This window comes from Furipterus horrens, unplaced genomic scaffold (assembly GCF_987537825.1).
Source record: "Furipterus horrens unplaced genomic scaffold, mFurHor1.1.pri manual_scaffold_3, whole genome shotgun sequence".
Taxonomy (NCBI): Eukaryota; Metazoa; Chordata; class Mammalia; order Chiroptera; family Furipteridae; genus Furipterus; species Furipterus horrens.
This window is the reverse complement of record NW_028327173.1, coordinates 147,580,310-147,604,807: the sequence shown is the minus strand read 5'-3', so window position 1 is coordinate 147,604,807 and position 24,498 is coordinate 147,580,310. Positions and strand designations below refer to the sequence as shown.

General features: G+C 45.5%; 3 protein-coding genes across 6 annotated transcripts in view; 2 read left to right on the top strand and 1 right to left on the bottom strand.

Annotated features, from left to right (window-relative positions):
• The first annotated feature begins 119 nt into the window (after positions 1-119).
• PPP1R14D (protein phosphatase 1 regulatory inhibitor subunit 14D) lies at positions 120-7,114 on the top strand. 2 transcript variants are annotated; one of them, XM_090270430.1, is made up of 4 exons: positions 126-654; positions 6,469-6,552; positions 6,754-6,786; positions 6,977-7,114. In XM_090270430.1, exons 1-4 carry the CDS (start codon positions 400-402, stop codon positions 7,040-7,042), a joined length of 438 nt encoding a protein of 145 aa, XP_090126556.1. In that variant the 5' UTR covers positions 126-399; the 3' UTR covers positions 7,043-7,114. The 2 variants fall into 2 exon arrangements, with proteins under 2 accessions (XP_090126555.1, XP_090126556.1); XM_090270429.1 differs by lacking the exons at positions 6,754-6,786; positions 6,977-7,114 and having other exon boundaries at positions 120-654; positions 6,469-6,714.
• Positions 7,115-8,178: 1,064 nt separating this feature from the next.
• ZFYVE19 (zinc finger FYVE-type containing 19) lies at positions 8,179-14,528 on the bottom strand. 3 transcript variants are annotated; one of them, XM_090270420.1, is made up of 11 exons: positions 14,325-14,528; positions 12,804-12,925; positions 12,589-12,642; positions 12,082-12,224; positions 11,851-11,996; positions 11,428-11,536; positions 9,852-10,061; positions 9,343-9,422; positions 8,930-9,028; positions 8,671-8,798; positions 8,179-8,589 (listed from the first exon to the last, which is right to left on the bottom strand). In XM_090270420.1, the coding sequence occupies exons 1-11, from the start codon at positions 14,376-14,378 to the stop codon at positions 8,511-8,513; spliced, it is 1,224 nt and encodes a 407-aa protein (XP_090126546.1). In that variant the 5' UTR covers positions 14,379-14,528; the 3' UTR covers positions 8,179-8,510. The 3 variants fall into 3 exon arrangements, with proteins under 3 accessions (XP_090126546.1, XP_090126547.1, XP_090126548.1); XM_090270421.1 differs by having other exon boundaries at positions 12,082-12,200; XM_090270422.1 differs by lacking the exon at positions 8,930-9,028.
• A 169-nt stretch (positions 14,529-14,697) lies between these two features.
• The window catches only part of DNAJC17 (DnaJ heat shock protein family (Hsp40) member C17), a 30,562-nt gene continuing 20,761 nt past the window's right edge, over positions 14,698-24,498 (top strand). Inside the window, exon 1 of the mRNA XM_090270424.1 lies at positions 14,698-14,820. Within this exon, the coding sequence (XP_090126550.1) occupies positions 14,743-14,820 (78 nt within the window). The 5' untranslated portion in view covers positions 14,698-14,742. The remainder of the gene's footprint in view (positions 14,821-24,498) is intronic.

Sequence of the window (24,498 nt, the reverse complement as noted above, 5' to 3'; positions counted from 1 at the left end):
GTGACTCTGGTGCTGTTCCAGAGCTGGTCACAACACAGATCACAGACCTGCACCCTTCAGGACGCAGGGGCCCCTTTCTCCTCCCAAGACTTAGCACCATCTTGACCTTTGCTCCTCTGCAGTTTATGTCACTTGAGGCCTCAGAAAGGGAGGCTGGGGTACAGCTCGGCTCAGGAGGGCCACTCACTGGCAGCCAGGAGCCAGGAATCTAGCATTCCCAGCACCAGACAAAGGCCTGTTGGTCTTTGACCCCTGCTCCTCCCAGAGCCTTGACCCTCCCTCCTTCCCACCTTGCCTTTCTTCCCCGCTGGCCTCTCCTGTTTTCTGTCTCCTCACTTCCTGGCACCCTCGCTCTCACTGGCAGTTTTATCCCAGCTCTTTGCCCAGGTCAATCCTTCCATGCTATCTTCAGGCCCTGCTTCCTGCACATCTCCCAGCCCTGACAAGGAGAAACCAAGTAAGAATGTCCAGTGGGCTTCTGGGAAGAGGAGGACATCATCCACAAACTCAGAGTCCAAGTCCCACCCAGATCCCTCCAAAGTGCCCAGGTCCCGGAGATCAAGCCGGCTGACAGTGAAGTATGACCGGGGGCAGCTCCAGCGCTGGCTGGAGACCGAACAGTGGGTGGATGCCAAAGTTCAGGAACTCTTCCAGGTGGGTAACATGGGGAAGGGTGGGGAGGTGTGGGGCCTGAGTCTTGGTGGGGGTTGGGTGGGGGTTGGTAGTGCTGAGAAAGCCGTTCTGAGACCTCAGAAGGAGCAGGAGGGTGGAGATGCAATGTGCTCCCATAGAGAGAAAGCTTTTCCTAACAGGTGAAGCATGGGTTTGCAGCCCAGAAGTCTAGCCCCTCTGTTCTGGGCTCTGCCTCTAACTCTCTTCGTAAACTGGGACACATCTTTTACCATTTCTGAGACTTGGTTTCCTAATCAATAAAACAGGTCTAGCTCTGGCTGTTGTGGCTCAGTGGATTGAGTGCTGGCCTGTGAACCAAAGGGTGGCTGGTTCAATTCCCAGTCAGGGCACATGCCACATGCCTGGGTTGCAGGCCAGGTCCCCAGTTAGGGGCATGTGAGAGGCAGCCATGCATTGCTGTTTCTCTCCCTCTCTTTCTCCATCCCTTCCATCTCTCTAAAAATAAATAAAATCTTTTAAAAAAAGAAAATTAAATAAAATTAAAAGTTCTGTTTCTCAATCACACCAGCCACATTTCAACTGCCCAATAGCCCCATGTGGCTAGTGGCTACCATTTGTCAGCACACATATAGAATATTTTCATCATTTCAGAATAGACAGATTTGGACTAGAACATCAGAGTATCCAGCACTAACACCAGCAACTAATCTACCTTGGCCCTGGTTCTGACTACCTTCAACCCCACTCTGGGAAAAGGCCAGTCTTGACACCTTGCCATGGGAAGTACTTAGCTATCTTAGTTATCTCCAAATTGGGATCCTAGAGTCGTATAGCAACCACTGCTTCAACAAGAGTAACATTTTAAGCACTTAAGCAAGGTGCTAGGCACAGTGCCAACATCTGACATGCATTATTTCATTCGGCCTCCCCATGACTCCATTAGATAGGTACTGGTTTACTGTGAAGGAAATGGAGGCTTAGAGATGTTGAGTAACTAGCCCAAGGTCACACAACTAGGAAGCAGTGGGACCCAGAGTTGCAGCCGGGGCTCTGCCTGCAGAACCTGAGCACGCACTTGAGCATTTAGTAATTCTCCACACCTGAAGTACTTAGGAAAAAAGCCAATGCCTTGGCTGCACCTTAACTGAATTTAAATCTATTAGGGTGGGGCCCAGGCACTGGCCTTTTTTTTAAAAAAAATAAGCTCTACAGTTGATTCTAGAGTGTGGCTGGCTGAGAACCGCTGCACCAAGCCAGAAACGAGAAGTCCTCCTTATCCACATGGTCCTTGTTTCTCCTCTTTCTTGACTCAGGTTCTTTTTTTTTTTTTTTTGAGGGCAGCAAGGGCCTGTGATTCTTCCAGGCAAGGGCTGTGTTAGCAGCCCTGTGGTTGGGATTGGGAAGTCATTCCTGTGGCCCAGGCTGTCTTGTGAGAGTCACTGGACATGCATGTGTTTGACCCAGGTGTTGACCATGTACCCTGCTGCATCCTGGGGTAGGTGGAAGATGTCCTGCAGCTGGGAGCAGGAGGGGCAGACTTCCGTGGCCTCTGTCTGCTCTAACCTTGCAGGATATCTCCACTGCCCTTCCCTACTGCCAGCTCCCTCCCTCTCTGGATCAGTTTCGATTTCAGATTGTTGGGCACTTGTGTGAAAAGTCTCAAATTTCAGCACCTCAGGGCAAATCCTTCCAGGCTTCAGAGAAAGACACTATAGTGAATCTTGTTTTGCAAGATGAACGGAAGGGGGAAAGCTGTACAATAATCAGCTCATAACAATAGAAAACAGGACTTGTGGGAGGACTGCTCCCAGGCAATGACCGAAATAAAATACCTGGCCTGCAGTTGCCATGGCAATTGTCCAAAGGTGCCAGGTAGCAGTTCCTCTCCCAGCCCCTGCTCTTTTTATCAGGAAGCAGTCAAATGAGTGGGGAAACCCCAAGTGGCTGATCATGTTCGGCAGAGATGGAGACAACAGAACCTCCAGGCTTACCTTACCCCAGTTCCAGTTCTAACTTCACAGAGCCCCTCACCACCCCCCAGGCCTCCCCCCACCACCCATGTCTACCTCAAACAGCACCACTGGAAATGGTTCCAGGCTTGCATCACTACTTGTTTAGTCTTTTAATTTTTTAAAAAGGTTTTATTTATTTATTTTTAGAGATGAGGGGAAAGGAGTGAGAAAGACAGGGAGAGAAGCATCAATGTGTGGTTGCCTCTTGCGTGCCCCCAACTGGGGACCTGGCCCACAACCCAGGCATGTGCCCTGAATGGAAATCGAACCAGCGACCCTTTGGTTTGCAGGCCGGCACTCAATCCACTGAACCACACCAGCCAGGACTATTCAGTTTTGTTTTGTTTTGTTTTGTTTTTAATGGGACTCAACCTTCCTTTGTTGGAGGGCCCCACCTCTTCTCATTGGGTGTATACCTGCTTTGGGGTCTTAAGAGGAAACAAGTCTGGGTTCAATCAAAACAAACAGATTTGGGGCCCTACAGCTCCTGTTTTTCAGAGGGGGAGTGTGGATTTGGCTACTAAGCAAGCACTTAAACACTCGTAAGCTTCTCCTATTTTAAAAAGACTCTAGTTCAACAGAGAAAGTCCCCTTCTAATCACCATCCCATATTTCATGTCTCCTTTACAAAAAGACTACTTAAAGGATTTGTCCACACTCACATCTTTTACGTACCCTCTCCCCTTCCTATCACCATTCAAACCACCAAAACCTGGCTTCTGTTCTCACTACTCTATTGAGAGCTCTTGCCAAGGTCGAGGTCAATGGCAGCCCTGGGACTTAAAGCTAATGTACATATCAACAGGGGACATTGTTGACCACCCCGGAGTTTTGAAACATTCCTTTCCTAAGGCTTTCATGACACTATCTTTTCCTGGTGGCAGCTAGCATTTTGATGCAGCCCTTTTAATGTAGTGAGATTGTAAGAAACAATGTATTAAACTGCCAACTTTAAAAAAGTGTTGTCACCCTGGCTGGTGTGGCTAAGTGGATTGAGTGCCAGCATGTGAACCTAAAGGTTGCTGGTTCAATTCCCGGTCAGGGCACATGCCTGGGTTGCAGGCCAATATATGTTTCTCTTCCTCTCTTTCTCTCTCCCTTACCCTCTCTAAAAATAAATAAATAAATAAATAAATAAAATCTTTAAAAAAATAAGAAGTTTTGTCAATGAATATGTGAAACAGACAGTATTAGCTCATCTCTGAGCCTTACTGCATTGCTGGTCCCATGGCAGAGAGGTCAGGAGGAAGGAGGACTGGAGGTAAGGAAGGGGTAAAATCTGCCAACATCTGGCAGGATACCACAACATGTAATATAGAATCACAAGTGCACCTTCCTTGTTCATCTCCGCAGGAGTTGGTTGATGTATCTGCTCATTTTCTGAGAATTCAAAATAAAAACTTGAGGGAAAGAATATTTGGATTATAATATGAGCCCATTTCTCAACTCCACATTGCAGTGGCTATCTGACTCTAGGTAATATGTATAACTTATATTACATACATATACACACACATATGTGTGTGTGTATATATATGTGTGTGTGTGTGTGTGTGTGTGTGTGTGTGTGTGTGTGTATAGCAAACATCATAGGTGATATAAAAATTTGGAGGGGCCCTGGCTTGTGTGGCTCAGTTGGTTGGAGCATCATCCTTTAAACCAAGGGGTCACAGGTTTGATCTCTAGTCGGGGCACAAGCCTAGGTTGCGGATTCGATCTCCTGTCAGGGCGCATAGGAGAGACAACCGATCAATGTTTCTGTCCCTCCCTTCCCCTCTCTCTAAAATCAGTGAACATGTCCTCAGGTGGGGATAAAAAGAAGTGTCAAAAAATTGGAGGGTGGTACTGCACTAATACTTTTTTAGAGATAGAAGTCTAATTATAGTATTAGAACATATCTGTTGTATTCTATATAATAATTCCATCCTCCAACTTCTGGGATTCCAATTACACGTGTATTAGACCACTTGATATCATCCCACAGGTCACCAAAGCTCTGTTCTGTTTCCTTGCCCCAACCCCCAGGTTTTTTTCTTTCTGTGCTTCATTTTGACTTTTTTTTTTTGCTGTATCTTCCAGTTCAACTCCTTTTTTCCTGCAAGTATGCTGTTAATTTCATTCAGTAAAATTTTCATTTAAAATATTGTATTTTTCATCCTGGCCAGATGGTTCAGTTGGTTAGAGTATCATCCCCATACACCTAGATCATGGGTTTGGGCAATTATGGAGTTATCTCTTTTATTTCACCACCACTAGGTATTGTCTGTGTTTTGGATTTCTTGCAGTTTTAATAGGTGTATAGTGGTATCTAAATGTCTTAATCTGAAAAAAAAAATAAATGTCTTAATCTGTAATTCCCTAGTGACATATGATATTGAATATCTTCTCAGATATATTTAACATCTACGTGTCTTCTTTGGTGAGCTATCTGTTTAGATTTTTACCCCACTTTTTAATTGTTTGTTTCTTTTTGTTGAGTTTTAAGATGTGTATATGTATTTCTTATGCAAGGACTTTTTTCATTGCTTTTAGAGAGAGCAGAAAGGAGAGAGAAAAAAAAAATCATGTGAGAGAGGCACGTTGATTGGTTGCCTTCTCATATGCACCCCAACTGGGGATTGAGCCCACAACCTGGGTATGTGCCCTGATCAGGAATTGAACCCATGACCTGTCAGTCCATGGGATGATGCTCCAACCGAGCCACACTGGTCAGGGATGTACATTTTGGCTAACAGCCCTTTATCAGATATTGTCTCTTGACAATATTTTCTTCCAGTCTGTGGCTTGTCTTATTCTCTTGAGCTTCTTTCATCTTTAATTTTATAACATCTATAGTTTAAATTTTTTCAATGAGTATAGTAACTTTTTTTTTATTTAATATATATTTTATTTTTATTTTTTTGCCATCTACATTTTTATTTTATTTTTTTTTACATTTTTTATTTTTATTTTTATTTTTGGTTTTTCGAGTATAGTAACTTTTAAAGATGGCTTTATTTCACATACCATATAATTCACCCACTTTAAGTGGAAAATTAAGTAGTTTTAAGCATTTTCACATGGTTGTACAGCCATCACAATCTAATTTTGGGCCTTTTTATCACCCCTAAAAGAAACCCTGTACCTATTAGCAGGCATACCACATTTTCTACCTCCACCACTCCCAGCCCTAGGAAACTGCTAATCTACTTTGGGTTTCCATAGATTTACCTATTCCAGACATTTCATACAAATTGTATCACGTAATATGTAGCCTTTTATAACTAGTTTCTTTGACTAACAATGTTTTCAAGGTTCATCCATATTACAGCATGAATCAATGCTTTGTTCCTTTTATTGTTGAGTAATATTGTATGGCTACTTCATATTTTATTTACCCATTCGTCAGTTGATGGGCATTTTGGGATGTTTTCAATTTTTTAGCTAATATGAATAATTCCTGTGCGAATTTTCGTGTGGATATATGTTTTCATTTCTCATGGAAATGGACTGAGGAACAGAATTGCTGGGTCAGATAGCTATATATTTAATATTTTCAGGAACCGCCAAACTGTTTTCCAAAGCAGCTGCTTCATTTTACATCCCTACCAGCAATGCATATAACTTTTGAAATTAAAGATACTTTTTTTAAAGAACCCTAGTGCTGTTTCAGGTGGAATGTAGTAGGTGTTCAGTAACTGTTATGAAAGAATGAATGTGTGGTTTGAGTGAGGAGAGAGACTGAACACGGGAAATAGAGTGGGGATGGGTTTATCCCTGGCAGTAACTTTTACTCCAGTACCAGCTGGCCAGGCCTCTCTGAGCCCATGTGATTCCCAAACAGGATCAACCAACCCCTTCTGAGCCTGAGATTGACCTGGAGGCTCTCATGGAACTATCCACAGAGGAGCAGAAAACTCAGCTGGAGGTAGATTGGGAGGCTGAGCCTCAGGCCCAGGGGTTGAGGTTGGAAGCTGGGCTTGGACCAAGGGGAACCCAGGAGCCCAGGCTCTGCCTTCCTGGGTGGAGTGGGGAGAACCAAATCAGAGGGAAGAATTCCTGGAAGACTGAGTAGGGGCTTGTGGGAAAGTGCTGTGGCTCAGGGACCCACTGTCTGTTTTCTCCCCAGGCTCTTCTCGGAGACTGTGCCCGCCCCACTGAGGTAAGGATGCTTTGCTGTTCTTGGGGTAAGAGTGCCCAGCATGGAGGCAGCCAATGAAAGGGGAGCTTGGCTGTGCACGTTTTTAACCTTCTGGGTTCTAGGGAGATGATGGGGTCTGGGAGAGAAAAGGGAGGACAGTGTGGTGAGTGGGTGTGACTCCATGCCTTAATCTTACCTGTTTCTCTCTCAGCCTTTTATCTCTGAGCTACTCAGTCAACTCAAGAAACTCCGGAGACTCAGTCGGCCTCAGAAGTAAGACATGTGAGACTACGTTCGGCAGCTTCAACACTGGCAGGCCTGCTCTGAGCCTCTGGGTCTGGGGCTGAGAGGAAAGTGGCTTCTTAGGACACGGACAAGGAACACTGGAAGATGAGGAGGGACATTTGGACACCCCTATTGTATATAGTTTACTGCTAGTTGTCAGTTTGGCTTTCTTTGAGCCGGCCATGCTGTTGCCTAGTGCTTTCCTTGACAGTCAAATGAATAAAACCTTTAGGAGCCCCAGCTGAAGGGAATGTGGAGCGTATCTGTGCCGAGGGATAGGCGGGGGAAAGGGTGAAGTGATATAGCAGAAGGCCAGCATCCTGAGTCACTACACTTTATCCACACACCTCTCCATCCATCCATCCATCCATCCATCCAAACAGTCCTTGAGAATTTAAAGATGAAGGTCAGAGTTCTACTTCAGAGAGATCACAATCGAGGGGGGCCCAGAGGCTAAGACACAAAGCATCCTGGCATCAACAACAGGAGCCCAAGTGGCAAAGACTAGTTTTCAATCCCAGAGGTAACAGAAAAAAATTGGGGTCTGGGGCATCAGGGAAGGCTAAACCCTCCCACCCCCTAAATGATGCCAGAGGCCTCAGGTGAGGACTCTTTCTTGACCTCGCTCCAGCCAGAGGAGGAGAAAGAGCAGAGGCTAAGCAGAGGGATGTAAAGGTGTACAGGCTAAGAGGCCAGGGGGTCAGGTCAGGAGGGAGTTGCTGGAAATAGACACTGAATCAGACTGGCAGAGGCAGACTGGGTGGGACAGAAACCCTGGGAGGTGGTGTCCTTTGGGAGCGGGGCAGGAAGCAGGGGGAGCATCCATTGTTTGTGCATGCAGTGTTTGAGCACTAGAGGCTGACCACCCAAGGTGGTGGGACCTGAGGGCTAAGGTGGGCTGCCCAGAGCAGGACGCACAGTTCAGTTCAGTTGAACGAATATTCATGCTTACTGCCTAGAAGCCTCCAAGGTGGGTGGTGCTGTTCCCGACTGGAGAGTCTTAGACGGAAGGCTCAGTCCTTTCCGTCACCCCACAGGACTGGACTTAGAGCCTGCTCTGCTTTTGCTGCCACTCTAAGGGCCCAGGCTCGGGGCCCACAGGTTCTAGAGATAAAAAGATGATTAGCCCAAGGAAACAACACTTTATTTGATACACCAAGTGCCAAGGCCCTTGAGCTGGTTTCAAGGCTCATCCTTGGATTCAGTTTGGTCTTTCCAGTCCAGGCTTTGCTGGTGGAGGGCTCCCGACTTCTGCCTTCCCTCTGGCTCCTCCATTTATCGTCTCCAGTGGGGAATCTTGCCTCCTTCCAGGGACACCAGGGCTCAGGAAAGGGTGCACCCATGAGCAGTCTAGCCTGACATGCTCTCCCATCAGACGCCCTGAGGCTGGGCCCAGAGATGGGTGTCACAGCCTGAGTGACTGCCTGTTGGTCCGCCTTCCCCGGAGGCTCAAGGTTTCCTCAGTGCTCTTGGCCTGCATGTGGGGGGCGGTAAGCAGATGTCTGGTGCTCTTTCAGTTCAAAGGCATCATGGCCTTCCCTGTGGAACAAAGAGATACGGGTCAGGGATCACAGGCAGGCCTCGGACACTGTCAGCCCCACAGAACACTACTGCACCCACCGGAAGCAGCGGACACAGTAGAGGTCTCCATCGCAGCCAGTGCAGCGCAGGGTGGCATCCTCATTGCAGATGCAGCACCAGGGGAGCTCCTCTTCCGCAGCCTCAGGCCTGGGGGCCACAGCCTGCGCCTTCAGGGGGCAGAGGGGAATAGGGGAAGGTACCTGATGGAGTGTGGGTGGGAGGGCTGCTGCCGGAGCACTCGGCCAGTCAAGCAGGAGGCTGTGGAGGCCGCGCAGGGGTCTGTCTGGGGCTTTCTCACCTCAGGCTCTGCCCTGCAGGCCTTGGCCCAGGGCTGCAGAGCTGACTCTGCAGGGATGTTAAAGCCACTTGCCTCATCCAGAGCAGCTTCTTCAGTGAGCTGTGGGCAGGGCAGAGAGGTGTGGCTCCCTGCTCGTGGCCCAGGTCCTCCCCAACACCCCCAAAGGTTCTGTGGCCTTAGCTTCTCATCCCCTTTTCTTCTGCCTGTTGCTTGTGGCTGCTGACACCCCAACTCAAGGGGCCAAGGTGCAAGTCTGGGTCATAGGGACACTGTGGCCCCAGCCAGAACAGCAGCTGCAGAGTGACTGGCCATCCAGTCCCAGAGCGGACACAGGTTGAACAGAGCCAGGTGGGTGGTAGGGCAGTGAGGTTGGGACAGGACAAGGGGTGGTCAGGTGGGTAAGGCAGGCCCACCTGTTGCAGGACTCTCTGGATGGCTACCTCCTCATCCTCGCTGTCATCACTGTCTGGGAGATGACAGTCTTGGAGGGTCACTTGAAGAGGGACAGAGATAAGAGCAGGGGAGAATGAGTAAGGTTGAGAGTTCACCTGAGTGAACTCTTGCCACCAGGAGCTGGTTTGGTTTCCAGGGGCACTTGTTCCAGAGCTGAGCAGTCTCTCCAGCCATACCGATCAGACTCTGCCCATCCCTGCTCCACCCTGCAGGGCTCGGGGCAGGAACAAAAGACTCTGCACCTGAAAGGACTGAGGGTCCCCTCCCTCCTGATGGCAGCCACTTAGTCCTCATCCACTGCTTTGTTCCAGTTGTCCTCATGGTCCTGAGAAGACCTCAACAGACCCTTGGGCACAGGGACCCCCAGCACCCAACTAAGCCTGGCAGCCATTTTGCAGAGCTTGGCTTGGGGGTGGGGGTAGGGGACTGCCCAATGGACTTGAGTGAGTGGCTGTTCCCCAGTCTCTACCTCTGTCAGGGTTCTGTCCCCGAAGTGCAGCCAGGCGCTTGGCAAGGGCCAGGAGCCGCTCCTGCCTCGTGTTCTCCTCCTGCAGCTTGACCGCTGCTTCAGCCAGTAGCCTGCTCTTCTCCCCATCCAGGGACCAGGTGGCCTGTCCCTTGGAATCAGTGCTGTGGCCCCTGGGGCCACCCTGGTTGAGGTCATTCTGCACAGAGGTAGCTGGAAGGAGCGATGCAGTCAGGGAGGCAGAGATATTCCAAGATCTTTTATCAGAAACCACTGCGCCCATTTCTCAACTTTTTTATAGCTCCTGTGGTTTTAGTTACAAATGAGTATTTCCTCCATTTTTTCCCAATGTAAAAACCTGGTAATTTTAGACTTTTTTTCAACCACATTCATCCCCACCCACCTGATATTTTAACATGCTCTCCTTAGGGTTGGCATCTCATGGTATGAGAATTGCTGTCCAAAAGGATCGGGATATGGGGAGGACAAGGTTTAGCCAGTGCCTCTGTGTTACAGGCTGGAATTATCATTCCTAAGCAGTAGCACAAGAAAGGACATGACAGAATCTGGGGTCTTATGTGTTACCAGGCTGGAAGAATTTTGCTAGAGTAGGTGTGGCTTTGACATGGTCTCTTCAGCACAGTGTCAGAGCAAGAGGTTTGAAAGCACAGTTTTGGGTTCAAGTCCTAGCTTTGTTACTTAATAGCTGTGTGACCTTGATCAAGTTCTTATGCACGTCAGGCCTCAGTTTCCTCATTTATACAATATGGGTAATAACAGTATGTCACAGGATTACTGAGGATGTTTAATGAGATTGGGTCTGGACAGCAGGGTTTCTCAATGTTGGTTCTATTGACATTTGGGGCAGGATAATTCTTTGTTGTGGGGCTGTCCTGTGCACTGTATGATGTTTAGCAGCATCCCTAGCTTCTGCTCAGTGGTACTTTCTGAGTTGTGATAACCAAAAGGTCACATGGGCCCTGAAGGGGAACTCATCCCTAGTTGAAAACCACCGCTCTGGAGCCTTTGAAGAGCACAGTCCAACAGAATTTTTTATGATGATGGAAATATTACATTTGTGCTGTCCGAGATGGTAGCCATGAGCCACATGTGGCTATTGAGCACTTGAAATGTGGCTAGTACTCCTGAGGGAACTGAATTTAAATTAAATTTAAATAGCTTTTTCCTCGTTCTCATCATCATTGCAAAGAACATTCACTGAGCACTTACTATGATCCAGGCAGGGTCCTAAGAGCTTACTGGATTATCTTACTTACTCCACACAACTTCCCCACAAGGTAGGTTTTACCACACACATGTCCATTTTTACAGATGAAGAAAGACTTTCCCAGGGTCACACAGCTAGTAGGTGGTAGGACAGAGAGTCAGTGACTGAGTCTTATGCCCACATGTTTATCCCCTAGGCTATATTGGCTCCCAATTAACTAAACACTCAATAAATACTCTTATAATGTTGAATGTTCTCTAGTTTATATTCACCTCCCAAAGGGTGGGCAGCAGGGCCTCTCCCACCTGGGGAAAGAGGGCAGGTCCCTGGGGGCCCAGGTGGAGAAGTTACCTGGGCCTCCTCGTTCACAGCTCTCATCAATAGCCACCTCTGCTGTCAGCTGTGTCAGCAGATCCTGCGCCTGCTGGGCCTGGGTCCTGGTGTCTGGTGTCTGATGCACCTGCTCAAAGGAGGGAACCTCATTGGGGATCAAGATGGGGGGGAAGCCACACTATAAGGTCCAAGGAGACTATGTCAGGAGTATGCTGAGAGTTCCCAAAACTCAGGTAAGGGGACTAATCCAGGTCTGACATTCCCTGACAGCGCCAAAGGGCCACTCTTTCCTGCCCCATCTAATCCTGCTTGTCCCTGGTTCCTTGGTCTGGCAGCAGACCTGAGGATCAGGAGGTGGGGGTCAGAGGTTTGCCAACTCCTGCAGAGTGCATAAGCATACAAGTACTAGGACCCCCTTCCCTCTCAAGCCATAGCACTCACCAGCTGGCGGGTCTGAGAAGGTGGAACTCTGCCCTGCAGCGCAGCAAGCCGCGCCTCCATCTCCTGGGTGGAAGGGATGGAACGCTGGGGTTCATCCCTCAGCGCGGCTAGCCTGGCTTCTATCTCTGCCTGTGAGGGCACTGACTCTGCAATTGGCATGGAGAAACCTTGTAAGATCCAGAGGAATCCCGTCCCAGAAGCCTTCAGGCCACCCTGCCTGCCCCTACTCACTGGGCTTCTTTTCCTGGCGGAGCCGTGCCAGACGCTCAGCGATGAGTTGGTCTTGTTGGGTCAGTCCCTGACTCTGGGGAGTGCTGGGCTTCTGCTTGGCTTCCAAGGCTGCCACACGCCTGGCAGGACATGGGATAAAGGCTCTTGGAGAAGGCAGAAAGGAGGGGTGAAGGCACCCACTGACTTTTTCTCATTCAAATCATTTCTAGGCATCTAGGGAGGCCTCCAGTGGATAATCTTCTGTTGCCCTCATGCATGTTGTCTTACAGCTCAACCCAGCTGCCCAGGCGGAGGGTCCAATTGAAAGGGCAATGTCTATCAAGGACTTTTTCTGGGGAGAGGGCTAATGAGCAGCTTTCTGATCCCAAGAAGGCAGGCAGGAGCCTGAGAGGTGGATAGTCTCCTAACCCCATGTTCATTTCATCTATAGGCTGGGAAGAGAGTCCTACACTAGGGCTCCTTTGTCTTTTCCCCATCTACATTTGTCTCTGTCCCTTCAGCACTTACTTTTTATAGTTTTGAGGTGGTGACCACTTGGAGGCATTGGCAGGAGAAGATCCTCTATAGAAAAGAAATCTGGTTTCAGAAGTCCTGCCATCTGCTAGTCATTGACCCCACCCCAAACACTTCATGGGCTGACCTCTGGCCAGCACAGGCTGCAAGGGCTGGCCAGCTGGCTGCTGCCATGCTTGGTTGAATCCTCACCCATATTGGCTTCTCACCTGGTCAGGACCTCATGGCACTGCTTGCAGACTTTCTGTTGGCTGTTCCCAGCCCGGGGCACTGCTGCACTGAAGCTAAGGCAGCCGGAACAGTAGGCCCGGCCACAATTCTTACAGCCGTTCTACAAGATATGTGAAGCAGGGTTATCCACCTCTCAATTGCCTTTGCAAGCTCTTCCCTAGGACTCTGAGCACACACACAGAGAAGACACTGAAGCTGTGACCAGCTGCTGGGAAGAGGGTGAAGAGTGGGGCCCCTAAGGCCTGGGAAGACACAAGGATGGAGGGTAAAGTGATTCCTCAGTCTCCAGTCTTTTATTCAAACCAAGTAATGTTTCATGCAAAATTTACATGCTTTCTTTCTACCCTGTCATCAATTCCCTGACACTGGGGTGTAGAAGACAAATGGGTAAAGCCCCTTAGTCACTGACTCTTCAACAAAGGAAAATCAGAGAGAGTGCAGAGCTCATGCCTTCTGTGATCTAGCAGACCTGGAGGGAAGCTTGGCTCAGGATGGGATGATAACAATACTCTATTTATTAAGCACTTACTGTGTGTTAGGCACTAATTTTGGTATTTAACATGCACAACTGATTTAATTTTCACAATTTCCATACACTTTTACTTAATCCTGATACCCTATTTTAGGTGGAGTCAGAGAGGTTACGTGAGTTGCTCAAACAAAGGTCATCCTGTGAATAAGACAGATAGCTCATTAGAGCATCCTCCCGATACTCCAAAGTTGTGGGTTCAATCCCCAGGCAGGGCACATACAAGAATCAACCAATGAGTGCATAAATAAGTAACAACAAATCGATGTTTCCCTCTCTCTGGTTCTCAAATCAATAATAATAATAATAACAATAATAGTAGTAATAACAATAATAATAATACAGTAGGGCTTAAATTTGAACCCTGACCACCCTGATTCTCAAATCCAGGTTTCTAAGTGCTACACGGATCCGCCTCCCTACCTACTCTATTCATCCTGTCTGGTTCCTATCTCCTGGTCACCGCTGTGGCAGTTTACCGGGGAAACTTGGCGGGTCTATGCTGAAGACAGGAGAGACTTTGCCATGGAGCCCTGCACGCAGGAGAAACGGCGGCGGTAATCTAACTCATGAAGCCTGCCTGAGAAGGGCGGGCTGCATGATGGTGAAGGTTTCAGAGCAGAGAGAGTAACGGGGAATGGTGTGATAGGGCTGTGGAGAAGCAGGTTGAGGAGAGGAAACAGCCGGATCCTACACTTGGCAGACAGAAAAGTCTAGTTTTCCAAAAACGACAGGAGGGTGCTTTACCATTTATAGAGAAGTTTTACCTTTAGCACCCACAACACCAACCCCGCAAACGAGGGAGTGCTAGTCCCATTTTACAGAAATGGAAACAAAGGCTCAGTGACTTAATCAAAACCATACTGCTGGAAAGGGGCGGTAAAACCAGTCTCCGGGCTTCAAGTCCCCTGTTTTTCCCTCCACTCTGCGTCCTCCCTGGACCTCTAGCCCATGGGTAGAGATGACTTGCCTCCTTCTTGAAGAAGGTGAACTTGACAGCGCACCCGTAGCACCTACTCTCCATCCTGTCTCCCGAGGTGGCGCGGCACAATCGGCAGAGTTGAGATCACGCCAGGCCCCTAGGACCTTCACCCAGCTCCGCCCCTTTCCCCCACGCCCACTCGCGCGGTTCAGCTACGGTCTCCCGCAGAGAAATCTTGACCCGCCACCCTAGTCGAAGAGCCATAACGGCGGGAGCGAGGGCTGCTGGGAGTCGTAGTTCATTCACGGTGTCCCGCTTCCCTCAGAGGCAGTCAAGGTCCTCCCAGAACACAATTCCCAGGGGGCTAAGCGCCACTCAGCCGGCTCCGGACCTACAGTCCCCGGAAATCTCCGCGCACGCTTAGACTCTTGGGAGTTGTAGTACGAATCCAGTCAGGGTTGGAACCATGGCGGTGACCAAGGAGCTCTTACAGATGGACTTGTACGCACTGCTAGGTATTGAGGAGAAGGCGGCGGACAAGGAGGTGAGAACGGTGGCGGGGAGGACCAGTCTTGAGAGGTGTGGCAGCCCTTCCTGTCTTAGCGCCTAACCTGTAGCTGGCACCCGCTTTCCAGGTTCGACCGGGTCCTGGGTCAGTAGCGAGTGGCGGCCTGACAGCCTCGGAAGGCGGGCCCCTGGACCGTTCCAGGGTGGTCTAAGAGCCTTAAGAGGAAGAAGGGACCACAGAAAGCGGGCTCATCGTGCGGAGTACTTTGCTGTCCCTCTGGCCCTTGTCTAGGAGAGGCAGCAGGGTGAGCCTGAGAGGGCACCCTAGCCTCCTCTGGGCCTGCGCGGTTAGCCGTTTGTCTTGACTGTGGCTGGAGATACTTAAGTCTCTTCTGAAAGCTGATTTAACTCCACTTGGAGCCTAGGTCTCAAGGCTCCTCCACTCCTTTTGCACCCTCTCCTTGATAGTGACACCTATGACGCTCCGTCTCTGTTTTCTTTTCCACCCCAGCCCACTGACTCCTTTCAAGCAGCAGATGCTCAGGTACTGTCCTCTCAACATTTGCTAGTGAGTGGGCCAAAAGCAGGAGAATCAGAAGGGTAAGGTAAGGCAGGTGTTGCTAAAGGTGCCAGGGAGTGGACACTGATCAAGTGTAAATAAGATTTCTGTTTTCTAACCCTGGATCATGGTAGGTAGGTGTAGCAACGTAGGAAGGGGAGGTAACCCCATATTGCTTTCCGCAGTGGCTGCACCAGTCTGCATGCCCACCAACGGTGCATGAGAGTTCTCCTTTCTCCACATCTTCGCCATCACTTGTTGTTTATTGATTTATTGATGATGGCCATTCTGACAGGTGTGAAATACTATGTCATTATGGTTTTATTTTATTTTATTTTATTTTATCTTCACCTGAGGACATTTTTTCATTGCTTTTAGAGAGAGAGGAGAGGAGAGAGAGAAACATCAATTTGGTTGCAGCCCATTCTCCGGAGCAGAGATTGTAGGCGCCTGCCCCAACCAGGACTGGGGATCCAACTGCAACCTAGGCACATTGTCCTGACTGGCAATCTAACCAAAACCTTTTGGTCACAGGACCAGGCTCTATCCAACTGAGCCACACTGACCAGGCTGTCATTGTGGTTTAATTGTATTTCTTGATGATTATTGACATTGAGCATCTATTCATATGTCTATTGGCCATTTGTATGTCCTCTCTAGAGAAGGGTCTATTCAGGTCCTCTGCTGACTTTTTTTTTTTTTTAAAGAAAAACCAGTTTTTGTTTTTTTAAAAAACTAATTTATTTATTTATTTTATTTTTAGAGAGAGGGGAAAGGAGAGGGAGAGAAGCATCACTGTGTGGTTGCCTCTCACTCAAGCCCCCAACTGGGGACCTGACATGCAACCTAGTTATGTGCCTTGACTGGGAATCAAACCAGCAACACTTGGCTCGCTGGCCGACGCACAATCCACTGAGCCACAGCAGCCAGGGCTAATTGGATTATATTTTGGTGTTGAGTTGTATGAGTTCTTTATATTTTTGGACACTAACTCCTTATCAGATGTATCATTGGTGAATATGTGCTCCCATTCAATGTTCTTTTTTTCATTTTGTTGATGGTTTCCTTTGCTGTGCAAAAACTTTTTAGTTTAATATAGTACCATTTGTTTATTTTTTATTTTATTTCCCTTGCCGTAAGAGATACCTCAGAAAAAAAATTGCTATGACAAATGTCCAAGATTTTACTGCCTATGTTTTTTTCTAGCATTTTTATAATTTTCAGTCTAACATTTAAGTCTTTTATCTATTTTGAGTTTATTCTTCTGTATGTTGTAAGAATGTGGTGTAGCTTTATTTTTTTGTGCATATCTGTCCAATTTTCCCAACACCACTTATTGAATAGACTGTTTTAACTTCGTTCTTTGTTCTTGCCTCCTTTGTCAAATGCTGTATTATTTGACCATAAAGGCATGGGTTTATTTCTGCACTCTCTATTCTGTTCCATTTATCTATATGTCTGTTTTTATGCCTGTACCATGTTTTTTTTTTATTACTATGGCCTTGTAGTATAGTTTGATGTCAGGTAGTGTGATTCCTTCAACTTTGTTCTTTCTCAAGATTGTTGTGCTTATTCTGGGTCTTTGGTGGTTCCATATAAATTTTTGGATTATCATTCTGTGAAATACACCACTGGTATCTTGATAGGATTTGCATTGACTATAGATTGCTTTGGTTAGTTGGACATTTTAATGTTGTTAATTCTTCCTATGCATGAACATGGTATATGCTTCCACTTATTTTTATGTTCTTCAGTTTATTTCTTCAGCATCTTATAATGTTCCAAGTACAGGTCTTTTACATCCTTGGCTAAATTTATTCCTAGGTATTTTGTTTATTTTTCTGATGCAATTGTACATAGGATTGTTTTCTTAATTTCCCTTTCTGATAGTTCATTATTGGTATATAAAAATGCAATTGATTTCTGGATATTTATTTTATATCTTGCTACTTTATTGAATTCATTTATCAAGTCTAGTAGTTTTTTGGTGGAATCTTTAGGGTTCTTTATATGCAGTAACATGTCATTGCAAAAAATGACAGTTTTTCTTCTTTTCCAATTCAGATGCCTTTTATTTCTTCCTATTGGACTACTCTAGCTGGGACTTCTTATACTATTTTGAATACGAGTGGTGAAAACGGACATTCATGTCTTGGTCCCAACCTTAAGGGAAACGCTTGTAGTTTTTGCCCATTGAGTATGATGTTGGCTGTGGGTTTGTCATATTTGGCCTTTATTGCATTGAAGTATGTTTCCGATATTCCCACTTTGCTGAGAGTTTTTGCCATAAATAGGTGGTGGATTTTATAAAATGCTTTTTCTGCATCTATTGATATGATTATGTGGTTTTTATCCTTCATTTTGTTTATGTGGTGTATCATAATTACTGGTTGGCAGATACTGTTCTAACCTTGCATCCCTGGGATGAATCCCACTTGATCTGGTGTATGATCTTTTAAATATATTGCTGGATCTGGTTTGCTAACATTTTGTTGAGGGTTTTAGCATCTATACTCATCAGGAATATTGGCCTATGATTTTCTTTCTTTTCAGTGTCTTTATCTAGTTTTAGAGTTAGGAGAATGCTGACCTTTTAAAATGAGCTTTGGAGTTTTTCCTCCTCTTGTTTTTTTGTTTTTGTTTTGGAATAGTTTGAGAAGGATAGATATTCTTCTTTGAGTGTTTGGTGAAATTCACCTGTGAAGTCATCCGGGCCAGGCCTTTTGTTTGTTGGGAGTTTTTTTATTACTACTTTAATTTCACTGGTTGTTATCTGTCTATTCAGATTCTCTGATTCAGTTTTGGAAGATTGTATGCTTCTAAGGAATTTATTCATTTCATCCAGATTGTCCAATTTGTTGGCATATAGTTGTTTTGTAATATTTTCTTACAATCCTTTGTTTCTTAGGTGTCAGTTGTTACTTATCTTTCATTTCTGTTTTTATTTATTTATTTGGGTCCTCTTTTTTTTTAATATGTTTTATTGTTTATGTTGTTATAGTTGTCCCAATTTCTTTTCCCTTTGTTCCCCTCCACCCAGTGACCACCCCCTTCCTCCAGTTGTCCCCCCACCCCCAGTCCATGCCCATTGGTTGTGCATATAGTTCTTCCCAACCTCTTCCTATTTTATTCCCTCCTACTATGGTTCTTAATTCCTGCACCATCTCCCTCCCTTTTTCCCCCTCCCCCTCCCTGCTGACCTCCCCCCATAATGTTCCCCATACCTATAATTCTTCTTCTACTCTCGTTGCCTACTTAGTTTGCCTTTGTTTTGATTCCCTAGCTTCTGTTGTTGGTTGTTGTGATACAGTTTTCATTTTAATATTCATAGTTTTGATCCTCGTCCTTCTAAACAAGTCCCTTTAACATCTCATATAACAGTGATTTGGATCTAATGAACTCCTTCAGTTTTACTTTGTCCTGAAAGCACTTTCTCTGGCCTTCTACTTTGAATGACAGCTTCACTGGATAGAGTAATAGTGGATGTAGGTTTTTTATTTTTATTACTTTGAATATTTCTTGCCAGTCCCTTCTTGCCTGCAAAGTCTCCTTTGAGAAATCAGCTGATAGTCTTAATTGGGACCCCTTTGTACCTAATTCTTTTCTTCTCTCTTGCTGCTTTTAAGATTCTCTCTTTATCTTTAATTTTTTACATTTTGATTATATTGTGTCTTGGTGTGGTTCTCCCTGGGTTGTTTATCTGGAACTCTCTGTGCTTCCTGGACCTGTAAGTCTATTTCCTTTCCCAAGTTAGGGAAGTGCTGCTTCATTGTTTTTTCACATAATTTTTCAATTTCTAGTTCTTCTTCTTCACCTCTGGCAACCCTGTAATTCGTATGTTCATTCACTTATAGCTGTCCCAAAGGTTTCTGATCCTCTCTTCATATTCCTCACTTTTTGTTTCCTCTTTCTGCACTGGTTGACTGTTTGTTCCTTCCCTGTGTTCCAGTTTGTTGATTTGATCCCTGGGTTTCCTTTCCTCACCACTTGTCTTGTATGTGTTTTTGTTCATTTCAGCAGGACTAGCCTTCATTCCTTCCCCGTCTTGTTCAAGATTGTTAGTTCTGTAAGCTGCCTCATGACTATAACTCTGAACTGAGACTCAGAAAGATTATCTATTTGTTTGTCGGTTAATTCACATATTTGCTTTCTGGTCAGCTGTGTGATTCGAATCTCAATCATGCCTCCTGCCATCCTGACCTTTTTTGTTTATTTTTCCTTCTTGTGTGGGGCCGTCATACCTCCTACGCTATAGGTTGGTGGAGCCCTGTGTACTCATCACTACCAGGCAACCCTTCTCACCACACTGTGGCACTTTGTGTAGGGGTGGGGGTCCAAGATGGATTCCTGCCGTTCACTCTCCGCTGAGAGACTGAGAGCCTCCTTCTCCGTCCTCACGCCCTGTGGGCCTCATAGTCCGAGGCAATGGGGGTCTGCCTTCCCCAGTGTTGGAATCATGAGCTGATGGGTTTAGTCTGCACCCAGGGGTGGTCCCTGGGCGCTTCTCGCCTCCCCTTAAATACAGGTGTCTGTGCTTACCAGGTCCCACCACTCATCACTGCAGCTGCCGCCTCCAGCACAGCTTGATCTCTCTGCACCGGCTTCGCCCCTTCTACCCGTCCGGACGAGCACCAGTTGTTATAACTTCATATATTGAACTTCATGTAGCTTTATTTTCTGGAACTTCTGGTTATTTCTGGTTTTGCAGTAGTTGTAGTCCTTAGTTGTGGAGGGAGACGGAGCCTGTCAGTCCAGGCCTCCATCTTGGTCAGAAGTTGGGTCCTCGTTTTTTTCTTGATGAGCCTGGTTAAAGGTTTGTCAATCTTGTTTAGCTTTTCAAAGAAGCAGCTCTTGGTTTTATTGATCTTTAGTATTTTTTAGACTGTATTTTATTTGTGCTCTGATTTTTTTTTAAATCCTTACCCAAAGATATGTTCATTGATTTTAGAAAGAAAGGAAGTGGGGAGGGGAGAGAGAGAAAGAGTAAGAGAGAAACAGTGATGTGAGAGAGAAACATCAATTGATTTAAGTATGGAACCCTAACCTAGGTATGTGCCCTGACCGGAACTTGAACTCCCAACCTTTTAGTGTATGAGAAGATGCTCCCAGGCTTGCTGGGGCTGCTCTGATCTTTATTATTTTCTTCCCTCTACTCACTTTGGGCTTTGTTTGTTGTTCTTTGAGATTTTATTTACTGTTAGAGATAAAGGAAGAGAGGGAGAAAGAGAGGGAGAGAAACATCAATGTGTAAGAGAAACATCCATCAGTTGCTTCTTGCCTGGTCCACAATCAAGGCATGTGTCATGATCAGGAATCGAACCAGTAACCTTTTGGCCTGCAAGATGACGCCCAACCCACTGAGCCACATCAGTCAGGACTTTTTTGTTTATTGAGATAGGCCTGTAATGCTATGAATTTCCCTCTTAGGACTGCTTTTGCTGTGTCCCATAGATTTTGGGTTGTTGTGTTCTCGTTTTCATTTGTTTCAAGATACTTTTGATTTTTTTCCTTGATCTCATCATTAAACCAGTCATTGTTTAGTAACATGTTATTTAGCCTTTATGTCTTTGTGTGTTTTTCAGGTTTTTTTCTTGTGACTGATTTCTAGTTTCATACCATTATGGTCAGAGAAGATGCTTGATATGATTTCAATCTTCTTAAATTTACCGAGACTTTTTTTGTGCCTTAACGTCATCTATCCTAGAAAATTTCTCTGTGCACTTGAAAAGAACATATATTCCCCTACTCTGGGGTGATATGCTCTGAAAGTATCAATTAAATCCATTTGACCTAGTATGTCATTTAAGGCTGCTGTATTTTTATTGATTCTTTTTGTCTGGAAGATTTTTCCATTGATGTCAATGGGTGTTAAAATCACCTACTATGACTGTATTACTGTCAGTTTCTCCCTTTATGTCCATCAAGGTTGGCTTTACATAGTTAGGTGCTCCTGTGTTGGGTACATAAACGTTTATGAGAGTTATATCCTCTTGTTGGGTCTTTCCCTCCTCTTGTTGGGTTGTTCCCTCCTTTGTCTTTTACTATAGCCTTGGTTTTAAAGTCTTGTTTTGTAAGATAAAGTATTGCTACCCAGCTTCTTTTTCCTTTCTATTTGCATGAAATATATTTTTCCATCACTTTACTTTAGTCTGTGTGTATCCTTTGTTTTAAGGGGGGAGGTCTCTTGTAGACAGCATATGTGTGGGTCTTCTTTTCTTATCCATTCAGCAATGTTATGTCTTTTGATTGGAGGACTTAAGACATTTACATTTAAAGTGATTATTGATAAGTACATACATGCTTATTGCCATTTTAAATCTTTTAACTATGTTCCTCTGTTTTTTGTTTGTTTTTCTTTTCTTCTTAAAGATGGCCCTGTAACATTTCTTGTAATATTGGTTTGGTGGTAGCGAACTCCTCTAGCTTGTTCTTGTCTTGGAAGCTCATTATTTCTCTTTCAGTTGTAAGCAATAGCCTTGCTGTAGTCTTGGTTGTAGGGCTTTACTTTTCATCACTTTGAATATTCCATGCGAATCCCTTCTGGCCTGAAATGTTTCCATTGAGAAATCAGCTGTCAGTCTTAATGGGAACTCCCTTGTAGGTAACTATCTTCCTTTTGCTGCTTTTAAGATTTTCTCTTTGTCTTTAACCTTTGCCATTTTAATTATGATGTGTCTTGGTGTGGGCCTCATTGGGTTCATCTTGTTTGGGACTTTGTGCTTCCTAGACTTGTGTGTCTGTTTCCTTCACCAGGCTAGGGAAGTTTTTGGTCATTTTTTCTTCAAATAGGTTCTCGATCCCTTGCTCTCTCTCCTCCTCCTCTTATCCCTATGATGCAGTTGTTGTTACAATTCATGTTGTAACATATGTTCCTTATCCTCATTTTTTAAATTCTTTTTTCTTTCTCTTTTTAAAGATTTTATTTATTTATTTTCAGAGATGGGGAGGGAGGGAGAAGGAGAGCGAGAAAAACATTGATGTATGAGAGAAACATTGATTAGTTGCCTCTCGCATGCCCCCAACCTGGAACCTGGCCCACAACCCATGCATGTGCCCTGACCAGTATTAAACCAGTGACCCTTTGGTTTGTAGGCTGGTGCTCAATCACTGAGCCACACCAACCAGGGCTAAATCCTTTTTTCCTTTTGCTGCTCTAGTTGTGTGTTTTCTGCTATGTTGTCTTCCAAATCGCTGATTCAATCCTCTGCTTCAACCTATTGCTTATTTCTTCCAGTGTACTCTTCATTTCAGGTATTGTAGTCTTCATTTCTGACTGCTTCTTTTTTATGTCCTTTTTCATGCTGTTGTAGTTCTAAGTTCCTTGAGCATTCGTATAACCTTTTTTTTTTTAACTATACGAGATCTGTCCGGAAAAAGTCCAACCATCGTGAATATAACTAGAACAGGTTGTGCAACATCCATGTAACTTGTCAGCCAAGGAGAGTGGGCTGGAATGCTCATGTGTGAACAGTGACAATTTCACTGTACTAGTCATTTGGGGCAGTAGACCCATTGAGTGACCATGTGCAGTGTGTGGCCATTGCATTCAAAATGATTGAGCAAGTAGAGCAACGAATCTGCATCAGATTTTGCATTAAACTTGAACATTTCTCTGCAGAAACTATTCAGATGACTCAGGAGGCTGCAGCTATGGGCAACTGCTGACTGGCAGCTTCATCACGACAATGTGCCCGCTCATGCATCACATCTCGTGCAGGGTTTTGTTGTTGTTGTTGTTGTTTTGGTGAACCATCAAATAACCCAGGTGACTCAGCCCCTCTACAGCCCAGATTTACTGTCCTGTGACTTCTGACTTTTCCCAAAACTAAAATCACCTTTGAAAGGGAAGAGATTTCAGACTCTTGATGAGATTCAGAAAATTACGATGGGGCAGCTGATGGCGACTTGGAGAACTATGTGAGGTCCCAAGGTGCCTACTTTGAAGGGGACTGAGGTGTCCTTATCCTATGTACGGTGTTTCTTGTATCTTGTATTTTCTTCAATAAATGTATATTTTTCATAGTACGTGGCTGGATACTTTCTGGACAGACCTCGTATAGCTGACAAATTGCTTGTCTCCATTTCATTTAGAGCTTTTTCTGGAGATTTCTCCTGTTCTTTCATTTGGGATATGCTTGTCTCCCCAGTTTGGCTGCCTGTTTGTGTTTGTTTCTATGTATTAGGTAGATCTGCTATGACTCCCTGTCTTGGTAGGGTTGCGGCCTTATGTAGTAGGTGTCCTGTGGGACCCAGTGGCACTGTTTTCTTGATCACCTGTGCTGGATGCTCTATGAATGTCCCTTGTGTGGGTTATGTGGGCCTTCCTGTTGTAAATGAGTCTTGATTGCTGTTGGCCCATTTGTGCATGGGGTCAGCCCTCAGGCTGGCTGACTGGGAGGATCAGCCCCAACCACAGTGTACGAGTTGCTGTGCAGGTGCTGACTACACCAAGTGAAATCCACGTTATCAGGGTCTGGTGCCTGCCAAGATCTCTCTTTGTAATATATGCCACCTGTGAAGCTAATTGGATCCTGCTCTGATGTCTGAAGCTGGCCTCTGGGTGTTTTGGTTCTGAGCCCTCTTGGGAGGAACTCTAGGCAGGTATTTTTGACAAGGAACAGCCATGGAGGAGGTGAATATGATTTTAATGTCTTTACAGAGAAGGTTACAAGAGGAGGCTATTTTGAAGGCTATGTTGCTAGGCAGTCAGTATAAGATTTTGGGTATAATGAATCTTGGTCCCTTGTTTTGTAAATATAATCAAGAATTTTGTAGTTAGATTTTCTTTTAAATCAAATAATTAAAATGCTCATTACTAACCACCCCAGCTTTCCTGCAATTGCTGTTACCATCCTCCTTCTCTTTGATAGCAGCCTCCTCTAAAAGCTTTTTCAAAATTGTCTTTCAGAAAGGTGGTACACTTCTACCAAGTAGGTAGGTGATCGCCCATCTCTGCTGGCAGCCCCCACCCTGACTCTTGAAATCAGTGTGCTTTGTGCCCGGTGCCTTGCCCAGAGCAGGAACACACACACTTTATTAAATCACACTTTACAGTGTTCCCCCTGATACCTTTTGGTTTCCTTTTTCTTTCTCCATGAGTGTTTTAGAGGAGGAGAAACATTTCCCACAAACACCATTTGATTCCACAAACTTTTA